Source organism: Centrocercus urophasianus, unplaced genomic scaffold (genome assembly GCF_019232065.1).
Source record: "Centrocercus urophasianus isolate 14NV4802_14NV808 unplaced genomic scaffold, USGS_Curo_1.0 seq_17, whole genome shotgun sequence".
Taxonomy (NCBI): Eukaryota; Metazoa; Chordata; class Aves; order Galliformes; family Phasianidae; genus Centrocercus; species Centrocercus urophasianus.
Window position 1 is genome coordinate 18,802,148 of NW_024884722.1, and position 24,511 is coordinate 18,826,658.

Consider the following 24,511-nt stretch of genomic DNA (forward strand, 5'->3'; position numbering starts at 1 on the left):
TTACTGAGTTTTCTTGAGTTGTACAAGGAATTAATTTCTCTATTGTTTGCTTGGTGTGTTTTGTTTTCTTTTTCATCAACCTACACAGACTATGAATTTTAACAGCTCATTTCATAACCTGTTTGTTATCTCTGAAAGATCTGTTCTGTTTGGTCAACTGCTTCATCATCTGCAATTACTTAGTTGCATCTTTTCAATATGAACTGTACACTGTACACTGCAGAGTCAACTGAACTCTTATAGGGTTACCTTTCATTTTTTTAAAGGATTCCCAGTCTTATTTCTTTGAGCTTTGAGTGTCGAGGTATCAGTTTGTTTGTTTGTTTGTTTATTTATTTATTTATTAATGGCTTCTGGCTGAAATTAAAGGATTTTTACAGAACTAAAAACTCTGAGAACTTCAGTCAGGGTAACTAATCCGCAAGAGGACAAATAAATGACATTTCTCCAGCTAAGTGGAAATGGTAGGCTGGATCTGTGGTTGGATTTAGGCCAGTTTAGCATGGTGTAGGTTGAACATTAAGTCCCACAGCTGACAGTTCATGGTTGTCCTATTTTATGCAAACTATTAACCTGAGATGCTGTGGACGCAACATCTGTCAAAATCTGAGCTGCATCTTAGTTCTCTCCTTCACTCTAGCTAGGGAAGTACTCATAACTGCCCCTTGTAGGCTTTAATGGACAGTGAACACCACCTCCATAAAGCTCAGCTGAGAGTCAGACCTGCAGTAAAATTTAACACAAGGCATTTCAGCTAATAAGCTCCTTTCTGTGCACCTGCACAGTGGTTCAATTTAAATACTGTCACCTAGCCTCCACCAATGTCCACTCTCTCTGTGCTTATAAAATACTGCTGTGTATTACCTTTTTCTGGTCCATGGAGTTGTGATAGTCTACATAGGAATTATACTTTTCTTCCAAAATAAAACTAATTGCAGTTTGTTTCTCTCCAGCTGCCTTTTGGGGTGATATCGCTTTAGATGAAGATGATTTGAAGCTGTTTCAAATAGACAGAACTGTTGACTTAACAAAGCACTCAGCTGGCAACGCAAGACACACTTCAGGTAAGGGCAGCCCAAAGGTGACACTGCCTTCTTTCACTTGGTTTGATTGTCAGATGGCAAAAAGTTCCTTGTCATTTGCGTGGCCTATTCTTGCAGGCGGGGAAATGCACACAGAGAGAAGCTAGTTATGTAATTGGAAATGAGAACCAACTCTGAACTTTGATAAAAACAGTCAAGATTTGCATTGAGGGCAGTCCTGGAGCCTTTCTGTTTGGCCTGAAGGAGTTTCGAATTTACAGTGTTGGTTTCTTCCTTTGACGAATTGCCTCTGCAAATTTGGAAGGAAATTTGATTGAAATAGGGACATTCAACTTGGCATTAAATTTAACTATTACTGTTCTCTTTTCTTATAATCTTGATGTGTTAAAAACTGGAAAAAAAAATGCGTTAACCTAGGTAAAACCCATTGATGTCTTGCACATCAGCTACCCTTGAAAAGATTATGTAATTGTTACAGATTAACAGTCCTGATTTTTTTTGTAAAGCCAAGAGATTGGTAATATAAGCTGATGATACTTTCTGCCCCTACTTAGCTATTATGTATGCTCAGTTTTGAGTCAGACTGGAGTTGTTTCTTGAGTCAGCAGCTCTGCCTTGTCTCCATCTCTAAGAGTATCTGAAACACTCTGCAGCTGGTTTGGAGAGTGTGAAGAGACTCCCTGCGGTATTTATTTTATGATGGCAGGAGAACTAGTTGGAATCTGAGCTTTGAGGGACATTTGTGGAACTGGAGACAAAGCAGGTTGGGACAACCATATTTTTTCTCTGCTGCTGTGATTTTAATTTAGCAAGTAGGGTGTACAGTTGAGTAGACACTCGGATCGGTGGGGCAGATCTGATGTCTGTGCATCTCTGCTCGTTTTGTTTCATTCACAAGGACTGCTAGCTGGTTCTGAATCTTTGTGACTGCCTGCCTTTTGTTTCAGAGTAAGTGTAAGTCCTATTCTGGGGTTTGGTGCTACAGCTTCCTGTTAGAGTAAGTCAGAAAGAAAGACGGCACATTCATCTCCCGACATGGATGTATACTTTAACATCACCATATCTAATCTAAACTCATATTGACTCTAAAACTCTGTGCAGAGGGGTCTGCACATTTCTTACTTTCTTTTTTAAACATTGCTTCCTGTAAATGTGTTATTGTGTCACTTACCCTGTTAATGTTGTTTTGAGTGTAGTTCATTCTCAAGTGTTAGACTATTAGGAATCAGTTGCCTTTAGAGCAGAAGGTAAGTCAGAGAATGAGGACCCAAGGCGGGACAGGCACTGTTCATCTCTTCTATGTCTCTTTGTCAGCCTCAGAAGTTAGAAGATATTTCTGTGGAAGCAAAGCCAAATGCCAACCGTATCAATTTAGTGCTGGTTTTTATAGTTTTTGAATCTGAAACATTTTTTTGTGCTCAGTACTCATGCCAGGCATGAACTTTGTAACCTACATCTATACTAAGTAAGGCAGACAGTGGTCTCACACAACCATGACTTGTGTAATTGGTCTTTATGTATTAAAGCCCAGTGGTGCTCCATGGGATGGTCATTAGGGCAATTGTGATGCTGTGCTCATATGGTGCTCTCCTCATCACTGGCAGACTTTGTTCCTCTCCCTGATTTTCAACCCCTGGAAGTGCAAGCTGACAACTGGCCAGCCCCTGGGCCTGTCATAGCGAGCTTAGCTTTCTGCAGAGCATGCATAGAGGGTTCTCTGCATTCACCTGCTCTGCAAGGGGGCTCTTCATAGGAGCAGGAAGAGCTGATTCTTCTCCTATGGGGCTTGCTTGACACTTGTGAATTGTAAGAGGGTGGTCTACTTTGGCATGGTGGGGATTGGGATCCATTCTTCCCTGGGAGAAAGTCCTGCTTTCTGGTTGTTTGTTTTTTTTGGTTTTTTTTTTTTTCTTTTTTTTTTTTTTTTTTCCAGTGGGAAGAATGCAACCTCTGTACAGAAATGGTCTAAGACCTTTTATGAGTTGGTCCCCTTGAATTATAACGTTTCAGAGCTTCCTAAAGCTGTTAATCGGATTAGTTGCATAGTGGGGGAAGTACTTAATATGTACATACACACAGGCTCTTCATATCTGGGAGCTGCAGTTCTGAACAAGCTATTAGGCCAGGCATTCTTTTCTGTGTCCCCAGAAAATGCTGTTTGGCTGAGAGGAGTGGGAGGAGGGGTGAAAGTAGTGCTATTTGACACTCTAGGGCTGTTCATAAATGTAAACCTTACTAGTTTGCGTGGAACATCTGCAGTTGTTAAGCTCCCGAGGAAGAATGAAGTTTCCACATTTGTATGGGTGATGGATCTCCAGTGAACACAGATACAACTAAGGATGATTTCAGTAAAAGCCTTGGCTGATGAGAGCTGAGGCTGTCAGATGTGGAAAGCTTTCTCATTTCAACTCTCCTTCTTTACCTTTTTCCAGTCCAGTCTCCTTTCTAGAGAGGTAGCTATTGCCCTTCTCTAGGCCCTTTAGAAGGAGGCATTACACAAGAACTGTACCTCTTATTTTATGCACTGAAATCCTTTTGGAATGCAGATATGACCTGATAGTCCTTACTCATGTGAACAGTCTCCTTTGCTCCAAAACAGCTTCCTTTCCAAGTAGTCAGTGGGGAGAACGCAGGTTGGGCAGTTGAAAAATGCAGGAGGCATTATGAATAGCATCTTGCATTCTCTGATACTTTTGTAGTGCTGTTGAAGGAAAGGCAGAGACATCAAGGTAGTCTACAACTAAATGCAGCCTATTTAATCCAAGCAGATTATTTAAGTTACTTATGCTGGTCTCTGTCCACTAAGTTAAAACTCTGAGCAGTATTAAGTTAAAAAAAAAAAAAAAAAAAAAACAACAGAAACCTTGCAAACAGTACAGATGAACACGGTGTGAATGCTGAGAGGCACACACTTACAAGGGAGCTCAGAACAGCCAACTAGTTCAGTTCTCATTCAAACCCTTCCAGGATTTCCCTGCAGATATGTTCCAAAGTGTTTTTTTCCTACTTAAATAATTCCAGTAGTGTGATTTCTGTTCTCTTTACCATACATCTCAACCTCAGCTGTGCTTTTCCTGAAGGTTAGTTTTATTCTGATCAATGATCTTGTAAAAACAGCTGTCTAAAGTTGTACACTTGATCTTTTTTTGAATTGAAATACAATTTTTGTGATATTCTAAAGCAGAAGTGTGTATTTTCCTCCCCTCTATTAGCTGCTCTCCACTGAACTTAAGTTCTAAACTAAGAATTGCTTGTGTTGTTTTTGTTTGCTGCTTATTAGACAAGTAGAGGTGCTGCAGGCCAAACATGTGCTCTGTATCATTTATTCATCCTATTATTACTGTATATAATGACACATTTAAAAAAAAAAAAAAAAAAAAAAGCTCCAAATAGGAAAATTCCCCCTCCTCATTAATTTGATTTATTTATTTATGTAAAGAAACAGAGAAGGATGTTTAAATATTACTTTGCATTTAAAATGTTTGTTAGCTGCCTCCCTGCCTCTCCTTTTTGGGTTCAAGTTTATGTGGCATGTTTGCTATGAAAATCAGTTGTTCTCATACGACAGTGTTGAAGATGATTTCCCCTGGGATTTGGCTCAGCAGAGAGGGTAAGGATCGAATCCTTATAGTTGGAAGGGACATCTGAAGGTCATCTAGTCCAACTGCCCTGCAATGAACAAGGACCAGTTAGATCTGGTTGCCCAGAGCCTGGGGCACCCACCACAACTCTGAGCAACCCTCACCACCCTCACTATAGAAGACTTCTTCCTTTTTCCAACCTATAGCTCCCTTCTTTGAACTTGAAGACATTTCCCCTTGTTCTAAATGCCTGAAGATCATCCAGCGAGTGCAATCCTCTGCAAGTCCTTGCTTCACCAACTCCTAATCATGTTGAAAAAGACCTTATAGTTTTTAAGTTTCCTATAGATTTCTTTGAAGCTTATTACATGTATTTGCTTTTACAATGTCTATTTCAGTTTAGAAGAAATTTGGATCTGAACTTTAAGGATTCTTTTGCTGCTGAAAGCCTGTTGGTAGCTTTGAAATGGGGAAGAAACAAAAAAATCCGCTGGCAAGCTGTGAAACTGCATAGTGGCACTCAGGTTCTGAGTCCTCTAGTGCAAAGTGACTGTCTTTGCTTTATTGCTTTATTTTCCGAAGCATTAGCCATAGAGGAAGAAGACCTTTTCTTTTCTTGCCATGACTGTGGGAATTTCGTGGCTATTTAATCTTAATGGGCTTATTTTAAGTCTTTTGAGGCAATTTAGGGATTAAGAGGAATTTACTGATACAATATGTTTTTTCCTGATTTCTGTATCACTGAGGCAGTTTGAAGTCCTGAAAGGAACCTCTGAGAATGAGAAGGGCAAGTTTATCTCTACTGTTTTGTTGCTTTGGCTTGGGCAGATGAGAAGACATGGGAGTCTGGCTGCCTTCACTGCTATCATGCTGTGCTGGGCTTGCTGCTGAGGCAGTGACTCTGCATCACGATGCCGCCAAGAATGCTTTTCAAGAATGCTCAAAATAGGTTTTCTGTGCCTCTAATACTGAGAGATTTTTATGCTCATGGCATGAAGGCCTTGATAAAGCCTTCACAGTCACACAGATCAGGAAGGATTTACAGAGCATCTCTATGAGCTAAAATAAGTGATTCAGATAACAGTGCAGTTGGATGTGTTTGATCCCAGAGATTTTATTGAAATCAGAGTGGGAATTGACTTTAAATCACAGAATCATAGGGGTTGGAAGGGACCTCCAGAGATCATCGAGTCCAACCCCCCTGCCAAAGCAGGTTCCCTACACCAGGTCACACAGGTAGGCATCCAGGCAGCTCTTGAACATCTCCAGAGAAGGAGACTCCACCACCTCCCTGGGCAGCCTGTTCCAGTGCTCCGTCACCTCACTGTAAAGAAGTTCTTGTGCACATTTTTGTGGAACTTCCGATGCTGCAGCTTCTGGCCATTTCCCCTGTCTCCACACACTACTAAAAACAGTCTGGCCTCGCCACTCTGCCCCCCGCACCTTAGCTGTTTACAGAGGGGGAGGATCACCTCCCTCAACCTGCTGGCCATGCTCTTTTTTATGCACCCCAGAATGCCCTAAGTATTTCATAACTGATGTTGGGATGGAGGCTGCCATGAACGGCCAGAGGCTGTGGCATCAAATTCATGAGTCTGGTGCAAGAAAATTCCTCTTTGGTGAATTAAGCAAAGAGAAGTTCTGAATTGTACCTTCTATTAATAAAAGTGTGGTATTGGTTTGATGGCACATGCTGGTTTCTTGGGCACCCCCTTTATTCTGATCATGATGTAAAACTGCAGGTGGCTCCTCTGCTGTTTCACCAGGTCTGCAAGAAGCTCATCTCTGCAACAGGCTGCTTTTCTGTTTCGCCTTTTGGGATGCTTTTGCTCACTTTGTTCTAGAAGGCTTTTCCTATTTTCAGGATTTGTTCTTACGCTTTTTTTTTCTCCCTGACAAACCAGGAACCTTTGACTTTAATTATCACATGAACTGGGATTGTTTACAGGATGTTTTGCTGGAGTGCATCTCTTCTACTAGAAGATATATTATTCAGCTGCAAGCTGAGGAAAAAGAGTTCTTCTCAAGTGGCAAATTTGGTGCTCAAAGCAGTTAGAAGCAGGACTTCTGCTGTCCCACTTTGGGTGAGATTGTGTAGTTTAGGATCTGTGGCCAGCAGTAATGCTTTCAAGCACGTTTTGACGCATTTCTTTCAAGTCCTCTGATGCAACTGCTGTGCTTCTAGTGTGATTTAATTTAGTGCAGAGTGATTTCAACATTGCTGCTCAGCTTGGAGCATATTGTTTGTGCTGACTTAATCTAAGCTGTGTTGATCATAACCGTCCAGGACCAATGTAAATAGCTAGTAAATAACGTTTGTGTTATATACCCACAGCTATTAACTCCCCACAGCATCTGTTCATCCTCTGAGAAATCTTTAATGAAGGCTGCTTCCTCTTATGTGGGTAGAAAAATATCTTTTTTCCAAAGGACCTATCTGAGGGCTCAGTCCATCTGTGTACGTACCTCTTTTTGATACAAGTTGTTAAGCTTGCTAGTGTTTGTCCTTTAGGGCAGATTAAAGGACAAGCAATAGGTGAACTACTATTTGGCCCTTGCAGGAGCACAGCCTGAATAGTGCAACCCTTCTACTTGCTCTGTGTTCCCCTTGGAATTAGATGTTTGTTTTTCCCTCTTGGCTAGGTTCCTCTTGGCAACTGGTTGCATGTGCACAAAGGGTTTTTTGGAAATGCACTGTTCCCTGAAATCAAGGTTTTTAAATGGTAGACTCCCACCTATCAAAATAAGTGATTTTATTCACCTTTATATAGTTTATTGTTTTTTTAGTGATTCTGAACAATACGATTTTGCTCATATTAAAATGTTTTCAGCATTGTAACAAAAACTCCCAAATATTTCTAACTCTGGCCACCTATCTATTTTTAGCAGAAACTTTGGTGTTTGTCTTATGATAAACACATCTTTAATCCTTATGTTTCAGAAATAAATTAGGAAGCCTGATCTGATTTTGGCATATCTCTAGATAGCAGTAGTTGCAGCACACAGTCTCTGCATAGGCAGTGCTGAAACCCTGCTGTTCCTTGCATGGCTTTGCCTCTGTCTTTGGCTCCCAGCCCCACAGATTTGCCAGTCCTCTAAGTTCTCTTTTTGGACAGGTCTTAGGCACCTGGAAGTTGGTACAAGAGGGCATTATTAACCATTTAGGAAGTACAGCATTAATAACATCTGATTTATGTTTGCGACTTTCTTGCTCTTGATTGCTCTTAATTAAATGTTCTTTAGGTCTTGTCTACAACTGGTTTAACACGCTTGGAAACCACTCCTTTTACTGGTGTCAGAAGAGTCTGAATAGTCTTTTGTGTTTAAGTGGAGGTTATTAAATAGCTGTATATGAATTAACTGTGATTCAGGGAACACATGGACAAATGCATTTGAGGAGATCAGTTTATCCGCATGGAAATTGTCCTGGAAGTTAAATCCATTACCCTAATTGTAAAATTTGACATTGCTGAGCCAATAACAATGGAATTGCCTAAATCATGCATTTGTTTCAGAGATGGCAAGTGCTTAATTTCCTTGAATACATGCTTGAATGAAAAATTGAATTTGCCTCAGCTGTGTAGGCAGCTTTGTCAATTCTGTGAGTGTTTTAGTAAATGAATTTGGAGGTAGGAAGTGGTTGGTGAAAGACTAAGATCTAAGAAGCTATGAGAGAAGTCATTGCAGGCTGGTGGCTCTGCAAGGCCAGCTTGGATGCTTTGATTTTCAGGCTCTTTAAAGCAAGGATGTTCCTGTGCCCATGAAGTAAAAGTTACTTACTCTATTCAATGGAATAGTGGGCCAGGTACAAGAAATAATCAGAAACCAAAATGTTTTGATAAATAATTACAAATAACAAGTAAATTAGAAAAAGCTGTAAAATGCTCATGGTTGATTGTGAACAGAAAAAGATTACGTTTGTGGAATAAATGTGTTTACTTCGAGTGCTTGCTCAGGTCTAATTTGGAAAGAAGGCAGGCTTTTATAACTACAGTGGACAAAAAGGAACTTCACTGTAGCTCCCCTTTTCAAGTGGCAAGGACAAAGTATTTATTCAGCTGTCAAGTGGGGAAAGAAAGCAAATTAGTTTTAGGCTGAAATGCTGTACTGTGCTTGCTGCTGTAGTTCTAAGGTCAGATGGCAACTTGAACAACCTTTAGGAATGGGTAACGAGTTTCTCCAGGACAAAGATCAGAGGCAAAAGGAAATATTCAGATTATCCTGCTGTTTCACTACCTAGAGCTTTCCTAAAGAGAAGTGTGAGATTTAGAAAGCGGTGTCTGTAGGGGATTCACCACACATCTTGAAACTGATGGAGCTGCTGAGTCCTAGAGTGGGTTTGTGGCAGAGATGAGATTTGAGTTGCTTTTCCACCAGTTTGTCTCTTCCATTGAAATGCAGTTGTCCCTGGGCTGAATTGGGTAGTTTCTCTGCCAGAAGCTCTTGGTGTGGAAGTTTGCTGTGGTAAAGAAAGCTTTTTCCACTTACACTCCAACTCCTCTGTGTTTTGTTTTGTTTCATTTTGTGTTTTTTTTTTAATGACTGCAAATGATTCTGGCATGTTTCACCATGGAGCTGAAAGGCAGCATGAGGAATGGGGTGACATCATGCATAGGTCCACTATGAAAATGAAGGTCTGTGCCTCAGAGGCACTGCTGCTTTCCCCAGCACTGTTATGTCCTGGCTGGCTGAGCTGTGACCTGCTGAGATCCCAACTCCCAGCTTCATGGCTGTGGCAACAGAAATCCATACAGCAGCAGCAGCAGCTGGCCATATGCTCAGACAAGTTTTTGCTCAGGCTCGGGGCTTTTTTGGGGCTTCTTTATCTGCATGCTTTCTGGACAGGGATAATTTGCAGGGGGGAACCTGGGAGAAAGCTGATGGCAGAAGGATGGTGGAGATATGCTATGTGAGGTCTTGCACGCTGCCTTACCTTGAGGGACAAAGGATCATGCCTACCCAAGCCATAGCCCTCTGGGAAGTCGTAGTCATAAGTTGTATGACTACACCCATGTGCATTTACAAGGCTGCTGCCAGCCCTTTGGGAGCCTGGAGGGAAAGTCTGAATGGCAGTAGCTGAAGCTTGACCCCGGTGTTCTGGATCCCTTCAGCATGCTGAGAAGAGATATGGTGTTGCTGGCTCCACTGTTGATCGAGCTCTACTTGCTGCCTGTCATAGTCTCATTCCCCTCAGCCTGCAGAGTCTCCCTGGGTACATGGTGGGAGGCTAATGAGACTGAGTAAGTCCTGCTGCTTCTGTTCACATCTGGGGTGTATGCAGGGGCCTGCTGGGTCCTGGAACCAGAATTGACTTGAGGCTGCCTGGTAGTCTTAGTGTTTGTGCTCTTCTGAAAGCCTTTTGAGCCCCATACCTGCCCCTTCTTGTGCTATCACCTCTGTGCTGGCTCATGACTCAGTTTCCTTGCTGCTGGCAGCCAATTGAAATGTCCTTTAAATAAGCTGTAGCAGAGCTGGCACGTAACTAAGCAGATGAGGTGTCTGCTGGATCTACTCAAGGTCCTTGGGTCTGTTACATATGTCACAGTCCTCCAGAGGGTAAGAAGGACCAAAAGCGCTCCAGGACTTGGGAGAGTTTGAATATCCATCAAGGAAGAAAGCTATTTATGCTTGCACTGCACATTCTCTTTGAACAGTTTAATTGTATTCGAACATAATTTAGTTTCCAGTGTAGTGTTTTCATTTTGAGTTAATTTTTATCCACTATAAACAAGGTAAGGGGAAAACAAAAGGATTAGGAAGGCTCAGTGGGAGCAGAGCTGGCTGGCTGTGCATGGGAACCCACAGCTGGAATGGGGTAGGGAAGTGCTGCAAGGAGCACAGAAAGCTGTGCATGGCTGTGCCTGAGGAGGTCCAGAGAGCAGTATGGCTGAAGCAATTAGACTGCGCAGGTCAGAGGTAAGGGGTTGTTAGCAGAGGGGGTGCAAGAGGGTTTGTACTGTTTGCACAGCAGTGGGTGAAACCAAGCCAGCTCTTACCTTTTCCTTAACCCTCCAGAAGTTAATTTGTTTTTCTTCTGTTTTCAGAGGAGACGTAGGCAAGAGAATGATTATTGTGAATCAAGAGAGGTGTCATGGAGAAGTGCCTGTTAGAGCTTGATCTACTGTATTCACAGGAAGGCTAATGCAACACACCAGTAGTTGGTGCTGCACATTGCTACTTTAATGTGCTGGGAGGGGAGAAGTTACATTCCATGTGTACAAACTTTGTTGTACAACAGGAACACAGACATGACCAAAGGACTTGTGTACTTGCTTTGGACTTCAGTTGTCACTTGTCTAAGCACTATAAGCCAGCATCTTGCAGGACTCTGTCTCAGGGAAAAATCAGTGATATGGCACAGACTGTAGGTAAATCTTTTTTCCTTCCATCTGTCCATTTTTTTTTCCCCTGGGGGCAGGGGTAATTGTTAATTGCCTGCAGGAAAGACCTTCTTCTGATCTTCCCAGTCCTCCCTTGTTTCCATGGAGTATTATTGTTCACTGATTATTGCTTGAAATACTGATAGAGAGGTTAGTGCAGGTTCTCACAATTCTTGCAACGTCTTATTTTTAAAGATGCATCGCAGTATGAAAATGATACAGTCACCTCCAGAAAACCAAAGAGTGCAGAGGGAAAACATAGGGTGCTGGGAAATAATGCTGCCAATGGTCTCCTGCAGTGTTGGTACTAACATGATACAGGAGATGGCCAGCCAGAGGGCAAGGTACAGTAAGTGCTTTACAGCTCATGCTTTTTTGCCAGCTCTGCATTTGCTTAACTACGTTCGCCTTTCTCTTGCGAGCTTTCCTCGCAGGCTGGTGTCTTAGTTCCACACAAGCAGAGCTAATGCAGAGATGACACATCTGCTTGTCCAAGCTTATGAACCCTGGGACTCTCCTGAGTTATTGCAGCTAGTCAGCTTACTCTGAATGTAAAAAACAGATTCCTGCAAGGGATTTGTAGTTCAGAATTTTTCTCCTTAATTTATTTTTCCTTAAATTTAGGGACTTTTGGCTATTTCACTGTCAGGAAATGCTAGAGGACTACCTCAAATAATTTGTTCAGATCTCGAGGGCCCTGGGGGTTATGGAAAGTTCTTGCTACAGACTCTCTACCAACTCTGGGAGACATCTGTTCTGCATTCTGAATGCATTTTCCCAACAGAGTTTGTTTTAATAAAATCATCACTTTCTCTGCAGTTAAAAAATCCAGTGCAATAAAGGGTTTTGACTACCTTAAAAACTTGTTGACCCCTGGTTAATGAGGAAATTAAAAAGCAGGGTGTAGCATCATTTGTCTAAGCCTGTCCTTCCAGAAACTTCTCTGATGATCGTAATATGGCAGTTAACCAGAACTGAAGCTCTGAGAAGAGATGTGTTCAATGTTACCTGTACTACTTGCTTTCTTGTTGATGCTTTGTTGTAGTTTCTGTTTCAAATCCAAAGTTTGAGCTGTGGAATTTGACTAGCATGTATACTGAATGAGTCTACTAAAGCAAAGTACTCTGAGATACAAGGTGAAATCAAACTGTTAATTTTTATTTTTTTTTTAATTTATGACACGTTTTTCCTTGGTTGTATTCAAGCCCCAAAATGGCTTTTCCTTCTTCGTAATACATACTCGAAGTCTTGATGAGACTTAGTCCATGTGAGTCCTATGTGTACAGTCAAGTTGTTCTCTGCTGAATTAGAAAAGCAGGATAACCTAAGAAAGTGCTCAGGTTTGGCTGATGTGTCGCCTTCATTGAGGTGAAAGGACAAGGCTGTAGCTGCTGCCCATGTTCAGCTATGGTGTCCTTGTATGTGAGAAGTAAGCAGGAAAAGGAGTTTGCATGAATGTGGTGAAGAGTGCCTTCACTGTCTTGGAGAGAAAACGTTACCCTGTCCTGGAACTGCGTGGTAAGATTTGATTTTAATGCTAACTGGTCTACCATCTTGGAAAAAAGGGAAGATGTTGGAAGCTTCATCCCATCCAATTTCCTTCTTGGAATACTTTCTCAGTTTCCAGGCACCTACAGTTCCTCTTGACAGTCATATGATTTTAAATTCTAGATAGGTATTCCGCTATCCCAGGAAGGATTGTTTCTCCTGTGTTTCCAAGCGGATAACACGCGACTCCTGAGTTGTGCTTTCAGGTAAAAGCTTCAAGGCAGATGCTGTTGCAGTGTTTTAAAAGTTAGCTACCTCTGAAGCAGATTTGTGGCACTGTGGGATGTCTCACAGTGTGCATGGGAGAAGGAAGGTGATGTGTATTTCCAGGTCTACTACTTACATCCCAATTCAATGGCTGCTTGACAGCTTTGCCTGGCTTTTCTCTCCTCTGGTGAACAAGACGACCCGTGTGATTTTTGATCATATGGAAGAAGCACAGAAGCTTTATTTAGTAGGGGACCTGATTGCCCCCTCTTCAGCAGATCAGAATGTTTGGGTTTTAGAACCAAAGAAAGCGGAATGCACAGAGCAATAAATATTCTCAACCTTAATCTGCATTTTGTATAAGACAAATTTACAAAAAAGTCCAATAAATTACTAAGGTGTTCTTGTCCCACCCTCTCTCATAGACTGCATGAGTACCATATGGACTCTGCTTTCTGCTGTTTCTTCAGATTGTCTTTTTGTCTATGCTAGTGGCAGAAGGGAACTGCAAATTGTATAGTTTTGATTTGACTCCTGGCACACTTTGTACTCTCTCTTGCTCTCTTAATCTGCTGTCTTTTATTTTGGTCCCAGCTGAGCAACTTGGACTCCTTTAAGCAAAATTGGATTTTCATTTTTCTTTTCTGGAAGAGGTGTAGAAAATGTTTTCTTCCCAGCAATGCCACAGCCGGCTGCTTTCTGCTTCACTGGACCCTTACTTATCACCTCAAGCTGCCTCTTTAGTTTTTGCAAACAAATTGAACACCTGTTCTTTAGCCAGGACTGTGAGCATTATGGATTTAACTCAGATTTATGGTGCATTTAAGCTTCTGGAAGTTCCTTTAAGTCAGCCAAGCTCCCTTGACAATGCTGATCCGTGGGGAACAGAAAAACTAATTGTTGTGAGTGTGCTCGAGGTAGAAGGTGAAATATTTCAGCCCTGGTAGAGAATCTTTTGTCTTTGTCAAATTGTGCATGGAAACTGAGTTATCTAGTAAGGAAGTCCAGCAATGCCCAGCTGGGGTTGTAGCTGTTAATTCCAACAAATTGTTAGGGAAGATGCAATCATAGAAGTGTGGGAGTTAAAAGAGCTTAGGGTATCCAGTACCGCTCCCTGTGTAGAGGCATGATCTAACAAGATTCAAATCATTCCTTGTTATGGGAGAAGCAGACAAATCTTAAAGTCAGGATGAAGGGAAGCCATAACAACAGCAGGGAGTATAGAAGATGAAAGTGATTTTGAAAGATTTGTTAACTGATGGACATACATTTAAAAAAAAAAAAAAAAAAAAAAAAAAAAAAGAACAAGAGTCAGTCCTGTTTTGCTTGTGTTATAAAGCTACTTTAAGGCCTACCTTCTTATTGCAATATGGAATTTTCACAGACCATTGTGTCAAACTGAAAATTTGCGTTCTCCTTTTTAATGTTTCTAGTCATAATAGGCCTGAATGCATGGGCATTCCAGGCTCTGGAGCAGTAATGGCTGGAATCCACTACATTCTTTGATGTAACAGAATAGTCTAACTGAAAAGTGTGGTTTAAGGGACCTACTGAGAAGCAACAGGTCCTGCACAATGCCTGTGGTGCAGCTGCTTTCAGATACAAGGTTCATTCCCTGGCTTCCTTATCTTACTGATAAAAGCATGTCAGTTACTTATCTTTGTCTTGCCAAGACAAGGCATTATCCTTCTCTTGGGATGAATCAGGAGAGAGGATTAAGTGTCAAGTTGCTTTAATCTTCGGGATGTGTTCAGATATCATAAGGATAGGAAATATCTGAAAGCCAGTATGAATCAGAACAGGATCTTCATCTCATGTGATTCCTTGTGGGAGAAGAGTGTAGTTACTCCCCGTCTTTCCTAGTGAGATTACTAACATTTGAAACTATGCGGCGTATCTGCCCACCAATATCTGGCCTTTGTGTAGAGCTTTCCCTTTTCATGGGCTACAGTGAGACAAAATATGCAAAGATGTTTTAGATTTCATTAGTCACACTAGTTTATTCAAACATCCCTTTTGCATAAGAAACCAAGGCTTGCACTGATCTCTGGGAAAGAATGCGCTCACAGCTTGGAAAAACAGTCTGCGCAAATGGCACTGCTGCTCTGCAGAGGTCAGCAGCTTTGGTGCAGGAGAGGGGGCCCAGCTGTAGATTTTGGTGACATTATTTGCAATTCAATCCCATACAGTCCCCTTTTAGGAGAACAATTCACTAAATACGGAGTTGTTCTTTTTTCCTAATTCACCATATAATTCACCTCCCGATTTCAATTAAGAAGCAATCTGTTTGTGACTGCAAGCTGCGTTTGTTTAGAAGTACAAAATCATCCTTTGCTTCAGCAAAGACTGCATCCCTTAATTCTGGTGGTGAATGACTGGTTAGGGTTTCCTTTAAATGGAGTGGCATGTTGTGTGAAGAATAGCAAACTTTGGGAGGGTGAAAAGTCCTGGGGACCTAAAATTTAACTGAGAAGCAACTTTTGTTGAGCTTGGGCTTAAGGAAGTGAGGAGGACTGGGCATGAAAGAAAACAAAGGGAAATGTTAGGATGGGACATTGAAGCTGGAAAAGAGTGATAGAGTTCAGAGCAATCTATCTTGTTGAATCAGGCTGGTTCCTGTTCACACATCTAGTGGCTTTTGTCCAGTCAAGTTCTGCTACATTATGCACTTCCTTTGAGAGACAATCCCCTGATTTAGTGAGTCTCTTGGACCACGATGATTTAACCTATAGTCAGCTGAGAGTCTGGATATTTTATTTTCCCGTTTCATTTTATTGCTGTCTTCCATCATCTGTTTCCTGATCTTTTAATTAGTTCTAGTAATATAATGTTGGAGAGGTAGAATTGGAAGGAGTATATCTAATAATATATTTTGAAGAGACAGAATTAGAGTTCTTCTCAGCCCTTTTCCCAGGTATCATAGATGTTGACCTGTGTAAAGGGCCAGTGAAACCTAGTCACCCCTTCCCTCCCCTTAAGAGCAGGATGTGACATCCCTGTCCTTGCCCACTTGGAGGGACTGGAGACGGATTTGTAAGAAGCCAGTTCCAGAGCAAGAGGAATGTTTTCCAGCTGGCAAAGCGAGACTTGCAAGGCTGGAAGGATTCCATCTCTCTTGAAAGTGGGACACCTCTCTTGGAGCTTCTACAGAGCATCCAGAAGTGCTGTACGCATAACAGTACTCTGTTCTGTATTTGGTAGTTGATCATGTTCTTCCTGCTTTACCTTGCCACCAAGACTGAAAATTGCTGGTACTTTTTCAGAAATCGGCCCATTCAGCTTCCCTTCTCACATAGGTATCCTCAATAGCAAAAATGGGATGGAGGGAGGGTGACAACAATGATGGTGCCAGAGCCACCTTCTTAAGTCTGTGGATGTAGTCTCAAAGCCCATTTAATTTGTTATCCATCTTGCTGCCTTGTATATTATGCTCTCTCACCCTAGGCATGATTTTTTGAGTTTTTCTTCCTACTGGAAGAAATTGGTAACTGGAAGAAGAATGGTAATTGTGGAGAGCTTTCCTGCCAAAGATATGCTGGGCTGGTTTTCTGTGTTGGTTCTGTGTTCAGTGGCTTGCTTACAAAGCTTCTATGCTGCCTACAGCTCTTCAGCTTTGGTATTCCCAAGCTGATCTTTGCAGAATGGAAAAACTTCCCTAGAAGAAATGCTTTGCCTTTTCACTACATGGGGAAAAGTAAAGCATAGGATGGTAACAAACTGAAAGATATCCCTGTAGGCTGGGAAGAAATCCAGGGAAAGAGCCCTGTTTTATCAGGTTGCTAGTTACTGCTCCTGTAGGAGGCATAGCAGCCAGTTTCTGAGGCCAGCAGACCCACAGATGGCCTCGCTGCCATCTGTTGTCCTTCCTATGTCAGAGCTATGCCAACATACAACATGAAATCTGTTGTTTTTCTTTTGCAGGAGGCCTGGGAGAACAGTCTTTTGAGCCAAGTGAGAACACCACCTCAACCGATAGTAAAAAAGCAGTTAAAACGGGTAATGTGGTACCCCACCCAGACCTTTGGGTATCTTTTATTTACTTTTTTTATTCCCTGTAAAACAAACCTTTGTCCTGTGCATGGGTGTGTGCCTGCATGCCTGGGAGACTAGCTGTTCCCAGGCATCTTCATTTACTGCTGTTTATGAACTCTCTGCAAGGGTGAATTTGCCTTTTGTGATGTGGAGGGTTGACCTCAGCCAGCAGCCAAACATCCATGCTTGAGCTCACTGGCTTTCCACCTCCACCAGTGGGATGGGGTAAAGAACAGAAAGAGAAAAAGCAAGACAATATTAATGACACTTTAATTAGTAAAGGAAATAGGGGGCAAAAAGTCCAGAAGTCCCCAAACAAAGTGATGTAAAAGCACTCACTCACCCTCTCCCAGAAACAGAACGATGTCCAGCTAGCTTACGAGCAATGGCTCAATGGCTACCTTAGAAGACAATCCTGCAGTTCTTATTGCTGAGTGTGATGTCAAATGGAATGGAATATCCTTTTGGCCCATCTGGGTCTGTTGTTATAGCTGCATCCTATCCTGTTTCTTGCTTGCTTAAAGAAGTAAAGATGACTCAGAAGAGTGATTTAAAAAAAAAAAAAAAAAAAAAAAGCCTTGATGTTGTGCAAGCGCGTCAGGAATAGCTAGGACATGCATGTTGTTAGCACTATTTTAGCTGCAAATTCCAAACAGCATCATGTGGGGCTGCTATCTATGAAAGAACTTAACTCCATCCCACCCAGACCAGTACATGTAGGTGGCCATGAGTGTGGCTGGGCCTGTTAAAACCATTTTACTCCAGAGCAGAGTTTGTAGTACTACCTCTCTGCTTCTTGCTGCTGGAATATTTCGTCTAAGCTGTTTTGTACTTCTGTTCACCTGAAGCTGTGATATCACCTGTGCAAAGTCTTGCAATTGGTTTCTCTTACTCTTGTAGGGAAGGTATTGCTTACAGGAACAGTCTCAACTTGTGATATCACAGGTATTTGCGCAGTGTTGCCCTGTTGATGTTTACAACCCCCTGCGTGCAGCACAGGCTACTGTTTCCCCCCTCGTAGGTCATCAAGGCAGAGACCAAACAGCACTTCAGTCTGCAGCAGGGGTGTGTGTGTCTGCATTAATGAGTGCTATGTTCATAGCCCAGTGCTGCATTCCCATGTCACAGCTGCTCTTATCTCCCAAACCTCCATCAGGCCTTCAGTAATGGCACAGTTGGCAAGAACTCTCAAGAAAGATACTTATGTCAGTGCTTGTCTGACTGTTTCCCAGACAAATGAGGCTGAGACCCCTGAGTGAATTTCAGAGAACAACAGGGAGTGTTCTGTGATATGCTGCAGATTTGGAGTGCTACCTGGGTTGTATTCACTGTATGGAGTCTCAGATCCGTAGGTGGTTTGTGGAAACCTCTGAGGTTGGTGATGTTCATCATGGAGGGAGGAGGGAATGGATTTTGGAAAGAATCTCAATTGTGTTAGGCTTAGCAACAATACTAGTCTGTTAAAGAGATTATGCCCACGTAGACTAAGTATTGGAAAATCTGCCTGGCTTTATCTTCCATCGAGGAAACCAGGAAACCTTCATGTGTGCAACATGGCAGTGATTGAAATCTTCTTAAAGCATTCTGTCTAGGTTTCTTCTATCTCCTGGTGATATTACACCTGCTGCCATCTTCCTTTCAGTCAGGTTTCTTTAAGGGCCCAGCAAATATAAGCAATAAAAAGAAGAATATTTTAGGAGGTAAGGTGTCAAGAATTAGGACTGCTGCTAAGAATTCATCTAAGAGGTTGTATTGTTGGTGAGGAATGGAAACATTGTGCTATAGAAAGGCAGATCTTGCAGAACTTCTATCACGCAACATGCAGGAAAGCACTGGGGAGATGACTCTTCATTTGTCTTTGCTGGTAGGAGCTGTCAGTGTGCAAATTCACAGGGATCTGTGGCAGCTTGTGGAGCAGTTTCGGACTGGGAGACAAATATCTACTAGACCATTTCTTTCTTAAGACCCTTTCCCTTCTTCCAGCTGTGGTCTTTTAAATGACCCAGCAGTCCTTTGTGGGATAGGTGAGTGTAAAGAAGGGGAGGACAATTCTTATTCCGTTACGGTAACCCTCCCTCAACACTGAAGGATCTAGCAGCTGGTTTGGGCATGGAACAATTTCTGAAAGAGTGCAGCTAGCATGCTGGAGCTGGAGATAAATGGAACAAAAGACAAGTTATTGCTTTATCCTGCAGCTGAGGGTATGACCTCCAGTGGGATGGGCAGAGCTGTATGAGGCAGGAGGAAGGGTTTGAAGTTCATTACTTTCTTCTCTCTGTACTACCTTAATTTCCTTCCTATTGTTAAGGTTGAGGGGATCAAAACAGTAATGGTTTACTCACCCATGTTTCTGCTGAAGGGATGAATGGGAGAAGAGGTTCTCAGTAGCACATCTAAATTTGGGAGAAAGAGTTCAGTGGGGCTTGTTTTTCGTAACCCAGCAACCCATGGCCCTTTCTTGAGAATCAAAGTTGTAGCTGGTCTTGTTGATTTCCATATGAAATACCACAACTGTAGCTTAGATCATTCCTCCTGGAGCTTCAGAAAGGCCTGCCAGCACAAAGGAGCCACTGCCAGCAGTGCTGCTTTTTCAGGTGAGAAAGGAGTTCCTGGTGATGTGACTTTTTAGGCCAGTGCTCTCTGCCACTGTTGCAATGCCTGTACTCTTATTTCTTTGCCCAAGTATATTTGATGGGACAGCTTGGTGATATACTGGTGAAGAACATCTAAGAACCACAACTTATCAAATCCTTAAAGATGGTAGTTTAAAAGAAAAAAAGGTAGAATAAGGCTGTTTTGAAGTTCAGGCTCTCCCATAGCACAGAAAACATCAGGTGAACAGCCAGGAGTGAAAGGAGTTTTCTCCTGTGTCGGTCCCAGTCCCACACCGTATCAAAAGTGCAAATCTTGTAGGTGACTGCTACCCAAGCACATGGCAGCAGCATAGATACAAGGCAAGGTACAGGGACTGCCTGGGAGCATGATTGAATCTTCATTCAATCTCTGGTTTTTTGGCCAGTACTGAGCACCACACAGCAGATCTAATGAGAAATCTGTTGTTTTTCCTCTTGCATTTTTACATCCTTCCATTAAAATGTTCAGCATAGAGATTTGCACTGAGATTAGAATGCACCAGCTTTGCCAGCCCCGAGCATCCCTTCTCCAGCACTGTGTGATCCATATGTTTTTCCATATCATTTGACATCTGGCATGTGAAAACAAAAAATTATGTGTAATACCTTTCATCCTTAAGTGTAGGTTTCAGTGAAAGTGGCCCATCTCCTTTTTCAAAGGCCTCCTTGATGTGTTATTCTTACTATTGTAAAGCCAGCCCTGCCAAGATAAGCCTTTCACTGCAGATCTGAATGTGTAGCACACTGAGAAAATGCAGAAATATTTGGATTTGTTTGACCTCCATCCTCATGCTACTCTTAAAAGAAGTGCTGTGTCCCTGTCTCCGAAGTCGCTATTCGGTAAAGCGAGGTGATGGATACAGCAGGGGTGATCCTTCACGCGTTTCCGAGAGAGTATATTCTTGTAATGTGCAGTGATTCTGTACAAAAAGAGGGGCTAGGTTTTCAGAGACTAACTGTTTCCAACTTCCAAACAAATCACTGGCAAATCTGGCTATGGCTTCTGGCTTGGATTAACATCTTGCCTTTTCTGTTTTTCTGTTTTCTGAAGGTCTAGGGTATATACCTGAGGTCTGTACCTGGAACTAAAGAGGATTTAAACAGTGTTGCCACTCTGTCTTGCAGACGGCAAGCAGAACGCAACACTTGTGAGGAGCCTGAAGAAGAAGGAATATAAAGATGAGTCTGGGATGGATGCACGCTCCTCTCCCAGAGTGCGCAGGGCAACCACATCCAGGGCTGAGAGGATCTGGCCAGGGGGAGTCATCCCCTATGTGATTGGAGGAAATTTTACTGGTCAGTAGTGAAAATATTGCTCTGTTTGCTCAGGGGTGTCTCAAAATATGTGGGAGATCTCTGGAGCAGTTTTCTCGCAAACAACTTGTGTTTTTGAGAGCGTTTTTCCAGACACATGGTGGTGGGCAATGGGGTTGTGCAAGGAACTGTGTACCATAAAAGCCTGAGACTAAAGTGTATGGAGAAATAATTCTTTGTTCGGAATTCAAGAAATAACTGAGTGACTTGGCTGCTTTCTTGATTGCTTCAGGGACTAACATCTGTAAACTGCAGTCACATCTTGTGTTTCCAAAAAGGGACCTTCTGCGCAGTTGGAAGAGCAGGGCAGTTTGATAACCACTTCTGTATAGTGTGGTTTTGCTTCCGTAGTCCTCCTCCTCCTGCCAGCTTAGGGCAATCCTCATGATCTGTTTAGTAAGTTAAACAAGACCCTTTCCCATACTTGCACTAAACTGCTGCCAGGAGTGTGTGGAGCCTTAGTGGAAGGGTCTGTTCTCCTTCTCCTCATACTAAAGGAGGGGTTCATGCACCCTAGTAGGCTATTGCAGAGCCTGCTAGTCGCAGGTGTCTCATGCGTTTGTCAGAGAACAGCTCCTACATCCTTCAGAGTCTGAGGGAGTCTTCTCTACGTTGTGTGTGTCCCACTGCTACAACCACACAGAGTATGTAATGCCATCCTTCTTTTTGGGTGACTGTGAGAAGCAGCTCTCGTAATAGCTCTGTTTTATATTCAGCTTGGTGCTTTGCCTTAGTTTAATGTCCTCCTGGAACTTGTCTATTCCATGTGCTTTTTTGATGTACTTCTGACCTTTTGCCCTTCTTTAGTCCTTCTTGAGAGTGGCAGCTTACTCTGTAGACCTGTGTACACAAAAGCTGCATGTTTTGTTCTGGAGCACAACTTTCTAGCTGACTGTATGACTGTTCTTGGTGCCGCTGAGTGACCACTGCAGGTATCCCATATCCTGGGAGAGATAAAATGCTGTCACCTACCTTCTTGGTAGCATGAGCAAGGTGTAATACCTTTCTTCCCAAGTGTCTCTCTGATAAAAGTCCTGAGCTGTTCCTGAATTCAAGGATAAACCAGCAGTGTATATCTGTACCTCTATTTGTATCCATAAGACTGTTCTGCCTCTAGCTCCTATATTCTTTTTGCTACTAATTTTAAAGATAAAGCATCTGACAGTAGTTCTACTTTAGTTTTGTGGTGCATTTATGTGAGATTCTTGGGCTTTGAAATCTGTGTGGTCACTGTGCTGCAACATGTGAGCAAATCTGGCGTGCCACTGAATAGCTAGTGCACAGATTAGAGCACCAAATTGCAGTGCTAGAGAAACATTTACCTAATGAGGTGACATTTCTTGTATGCAGAAGCATTGCTGTACTTAACCATATTTGCTACCTGTTTTATTTAGAGCTGTTAATTCATCAAATACAGGAGGATAAAAATATGATACAGTAAGTTAGCTCTATAGTAGGAAGATTGTCCCAGATTGTTATAGGTATCTACGGGTATAGAATTGACTATTGGAAAGACTGACTGTCCTTATGAAGTCATGCTCTTGAAAGCCAGGCTTTCACTGTTTGCTGTTCTTGGATTTCTTTTTCAGGAACCCAAAGAGCTATATTTAAGCAAGCTATGAGACACTGGGAGAAGCACACTTGTGTGACGTTTGTGGAGAGAACTGATGAAGAGAGTTTCATTGTGTTCACATACAGAACGTGTGGGTAAGTGATACGTACAGTGTCTGCAGCTATCAAAGTTGCAGGCATCTCCTTCATTACAAACAGCTTTGTAAGTCTAGCTCTGGCCACAATATAACAACAGCCACTTGGGGGTATCTTTCTGTATCAGATCCTTTTCCTGAGATAACACGTAAGTGTAAACATGCATTTTTACAGACGTGGTTATTTATATTTTTTTCTACATGTACACCTATGTGTATGCATGTGTGTGCATATATATAAATACATACTTACATACCTACTTACATATGCAGCTACATGTATGTAGATGTATATAGAAACATACGCACACTCATATACTTACAAATATAAATACATATAGTGTATGAAGCAGGTAGCTTGTACCTATCTCAGTCTTTCCTAATTCACTGATGAACTGAATGGGTTTATGGCTTTTCTCTTCCAGATGCTGTTCATACGTGGGTCGCCGAGGAGGGGGCCCTCAGGCCATATCCATTGGAAAGAACTGTGATAAGTTTGGTATTGTGGCTCATGAGCTAGGTCATGTGGTGGGTTTCTGGCATGAGCACACACGGCCAGACAGAGACCAGCACGTCACAATCATAAGAGAGAACATACAGCAAGGTAAAATGGCACTTCAGGTTATTCCACCTGGCTTTTGGATGGATGGCAATCTTCCTTACTGGGCTTGTGCAAAACTCAGCTGTGAGATGGGATGGAGGGGAAATATTTCTAGTCTTTGCCTAGAATAAGGGTAAAAATAGTTGAATGCATATAGATTTGAGGCATCCAGGCAGAATTGTTGGGTTGTAGGAGGATATTCCTTTAATTCCAGACTCTCAGAATTGGAATAACTAAGGGATTTGTTTTTTCCCTTTGTTTAACATCACAGGTCAGGAATACAACTTTTTAAAGATGGAAGCCGGGGAAGTGAACTCACTTGGAGAGACCTATGACTTCGACAGCATCATGCACTATGCTAGAAACACATTCTCCAGGTGAGAATTGTAGATTATCTGTCTTTAGACAGGTAACTCTTAGCAGTTGTCATAAGCTGTGCGGGATATGTAGAGCCTAGGATGAGACCTGTGATCTATTACAGAGATATGTGGTGGTTGCAGTAAGCTTTGAAAACATTTGAAAAATCAAAGTGCTTGAAGAGAGGTATGGTGGGCTACTGTATTCCCCTGCCTACTACATTCATCTTCTACTGATGGTCTCAGAGACTATTTAAAGCTGTACCAGTATGTCTTAGAACCTCCACAGTCAACGTGTGTGTAAATCTGCCCTCCTGCAGGGGGATAAAGCTAAAATCAGCTTCGAATTTTGGTAGTAGTACAGCTCATAGTTTGGAGTTACAATATTGCCTTCTGAGTCCTCAGCAACTTTGCCAAGGAATTGGTGTCAGGCCATTATTTTTAATTACACATTTGTGTTTTTTATTTTTTTAACTATTTATGCACTCTAGATCATGGCCTTTTCAGGCTTGTGATTCTGTGTTGTTAGGTTTCTCATGGAGAATTTTTCAGTTCAGTTCCTGTCTCAGCTTCTGTGTGGGCTATTTGCCCTTGACTCTCATTTCTTCTATCCAGATGGAGCTTGCTTTTTGAGTAGAGGGCTCAGGAAGGTGTGTATGGAAAGGGGGAAATGAACATAAATTTATGTCCTGAATTTGGAATGAGAACTACTGGATGACCAGCTCTATTTTGCTACATTATTTGAAGGTTTTTCAATAAACAGAATAGAAGCTTTCTTCCCTACGTACCTCAAGTAAAGGAGATGAGAAGCAGAGCTGAAAATTTTATTCTGAACAAATTTTTTTCCTAATATTAAATGCATCTTTGGGGCTTTTAAAATCTTCTTATTTGCCAGTTGTATGGCAGTGCTAAGCCTAACGTTTGTGCTTTTGTTTCTGAAACTTTGCATCAACCATGAGAAAATATCGAACCTGCTGAAGTACTGCTTGTTATGGCAGGGAGAGATGGTGGTTGGGCAAAGATGTATTGCTGCCTTCAGAGATTTCTTTGGATCAGATACCCAAAGCAAATGATTTTATTTCCCTTGAGGCATCTGATGGACTGCCCCAG

The 24,511-nt window shown here is 42.1% G+C and overlaps 1 protein-coding gene across 18 annotated transcripts in view; it reads left to right on the top strand.

The window, feature by feature from the left end:
- Nucleotides 1-24,511, top strand: part of TLL2 (tolloid like 2) — a 94,499-nt gene that overhangs the window by 28,606 nt on the left and 41,382 nt on the right. For 8 of the 18 annotated variants that reach the window (XR_006168698.1, XR_006168699.1, XR_006168700.1 and 5 more), the window contains exons 1-5: nucleotides 19,142-19,385; nucleotides 20,550-20,720; nucleotides 22,328-22,445; nucleotides 22,870-23,048; nucleotides 23,317-23,422. Coding sequence is in view for 12 of the 18 variants with exons in the window: in XM_042817949.1 (XP_042673883.1) it covers nucleotides 19,157-19,385; nucleotides 20,550-20,720; nucleotides 22,328-22,445; nucleotides 22,870-23,048; nucleotides 23,317-23,422 (803 nt within the window). In the remaining 6 variants the exon portion in view is untranslated. Of the gene's footprint in view, nucleotides 1-953; nucleotides 1,065-9,839; nucleotides 9,865-10,385; nucleotides 10,541-16,680; nucleotides 16,785-19,141; nucleotides 19,386-20,475; nucleotides 20,721-22,327; nucleotides 22,446-22,869; nucleotides 23,049-23,316; nucleotides 23,423-24,511 lie in introns of those variants that run through there. The other 10 variants (XM_042817943.1, XM_042817946.1, XM_042817951.1 and 7 more) reach the window with 10 other exon arrangements.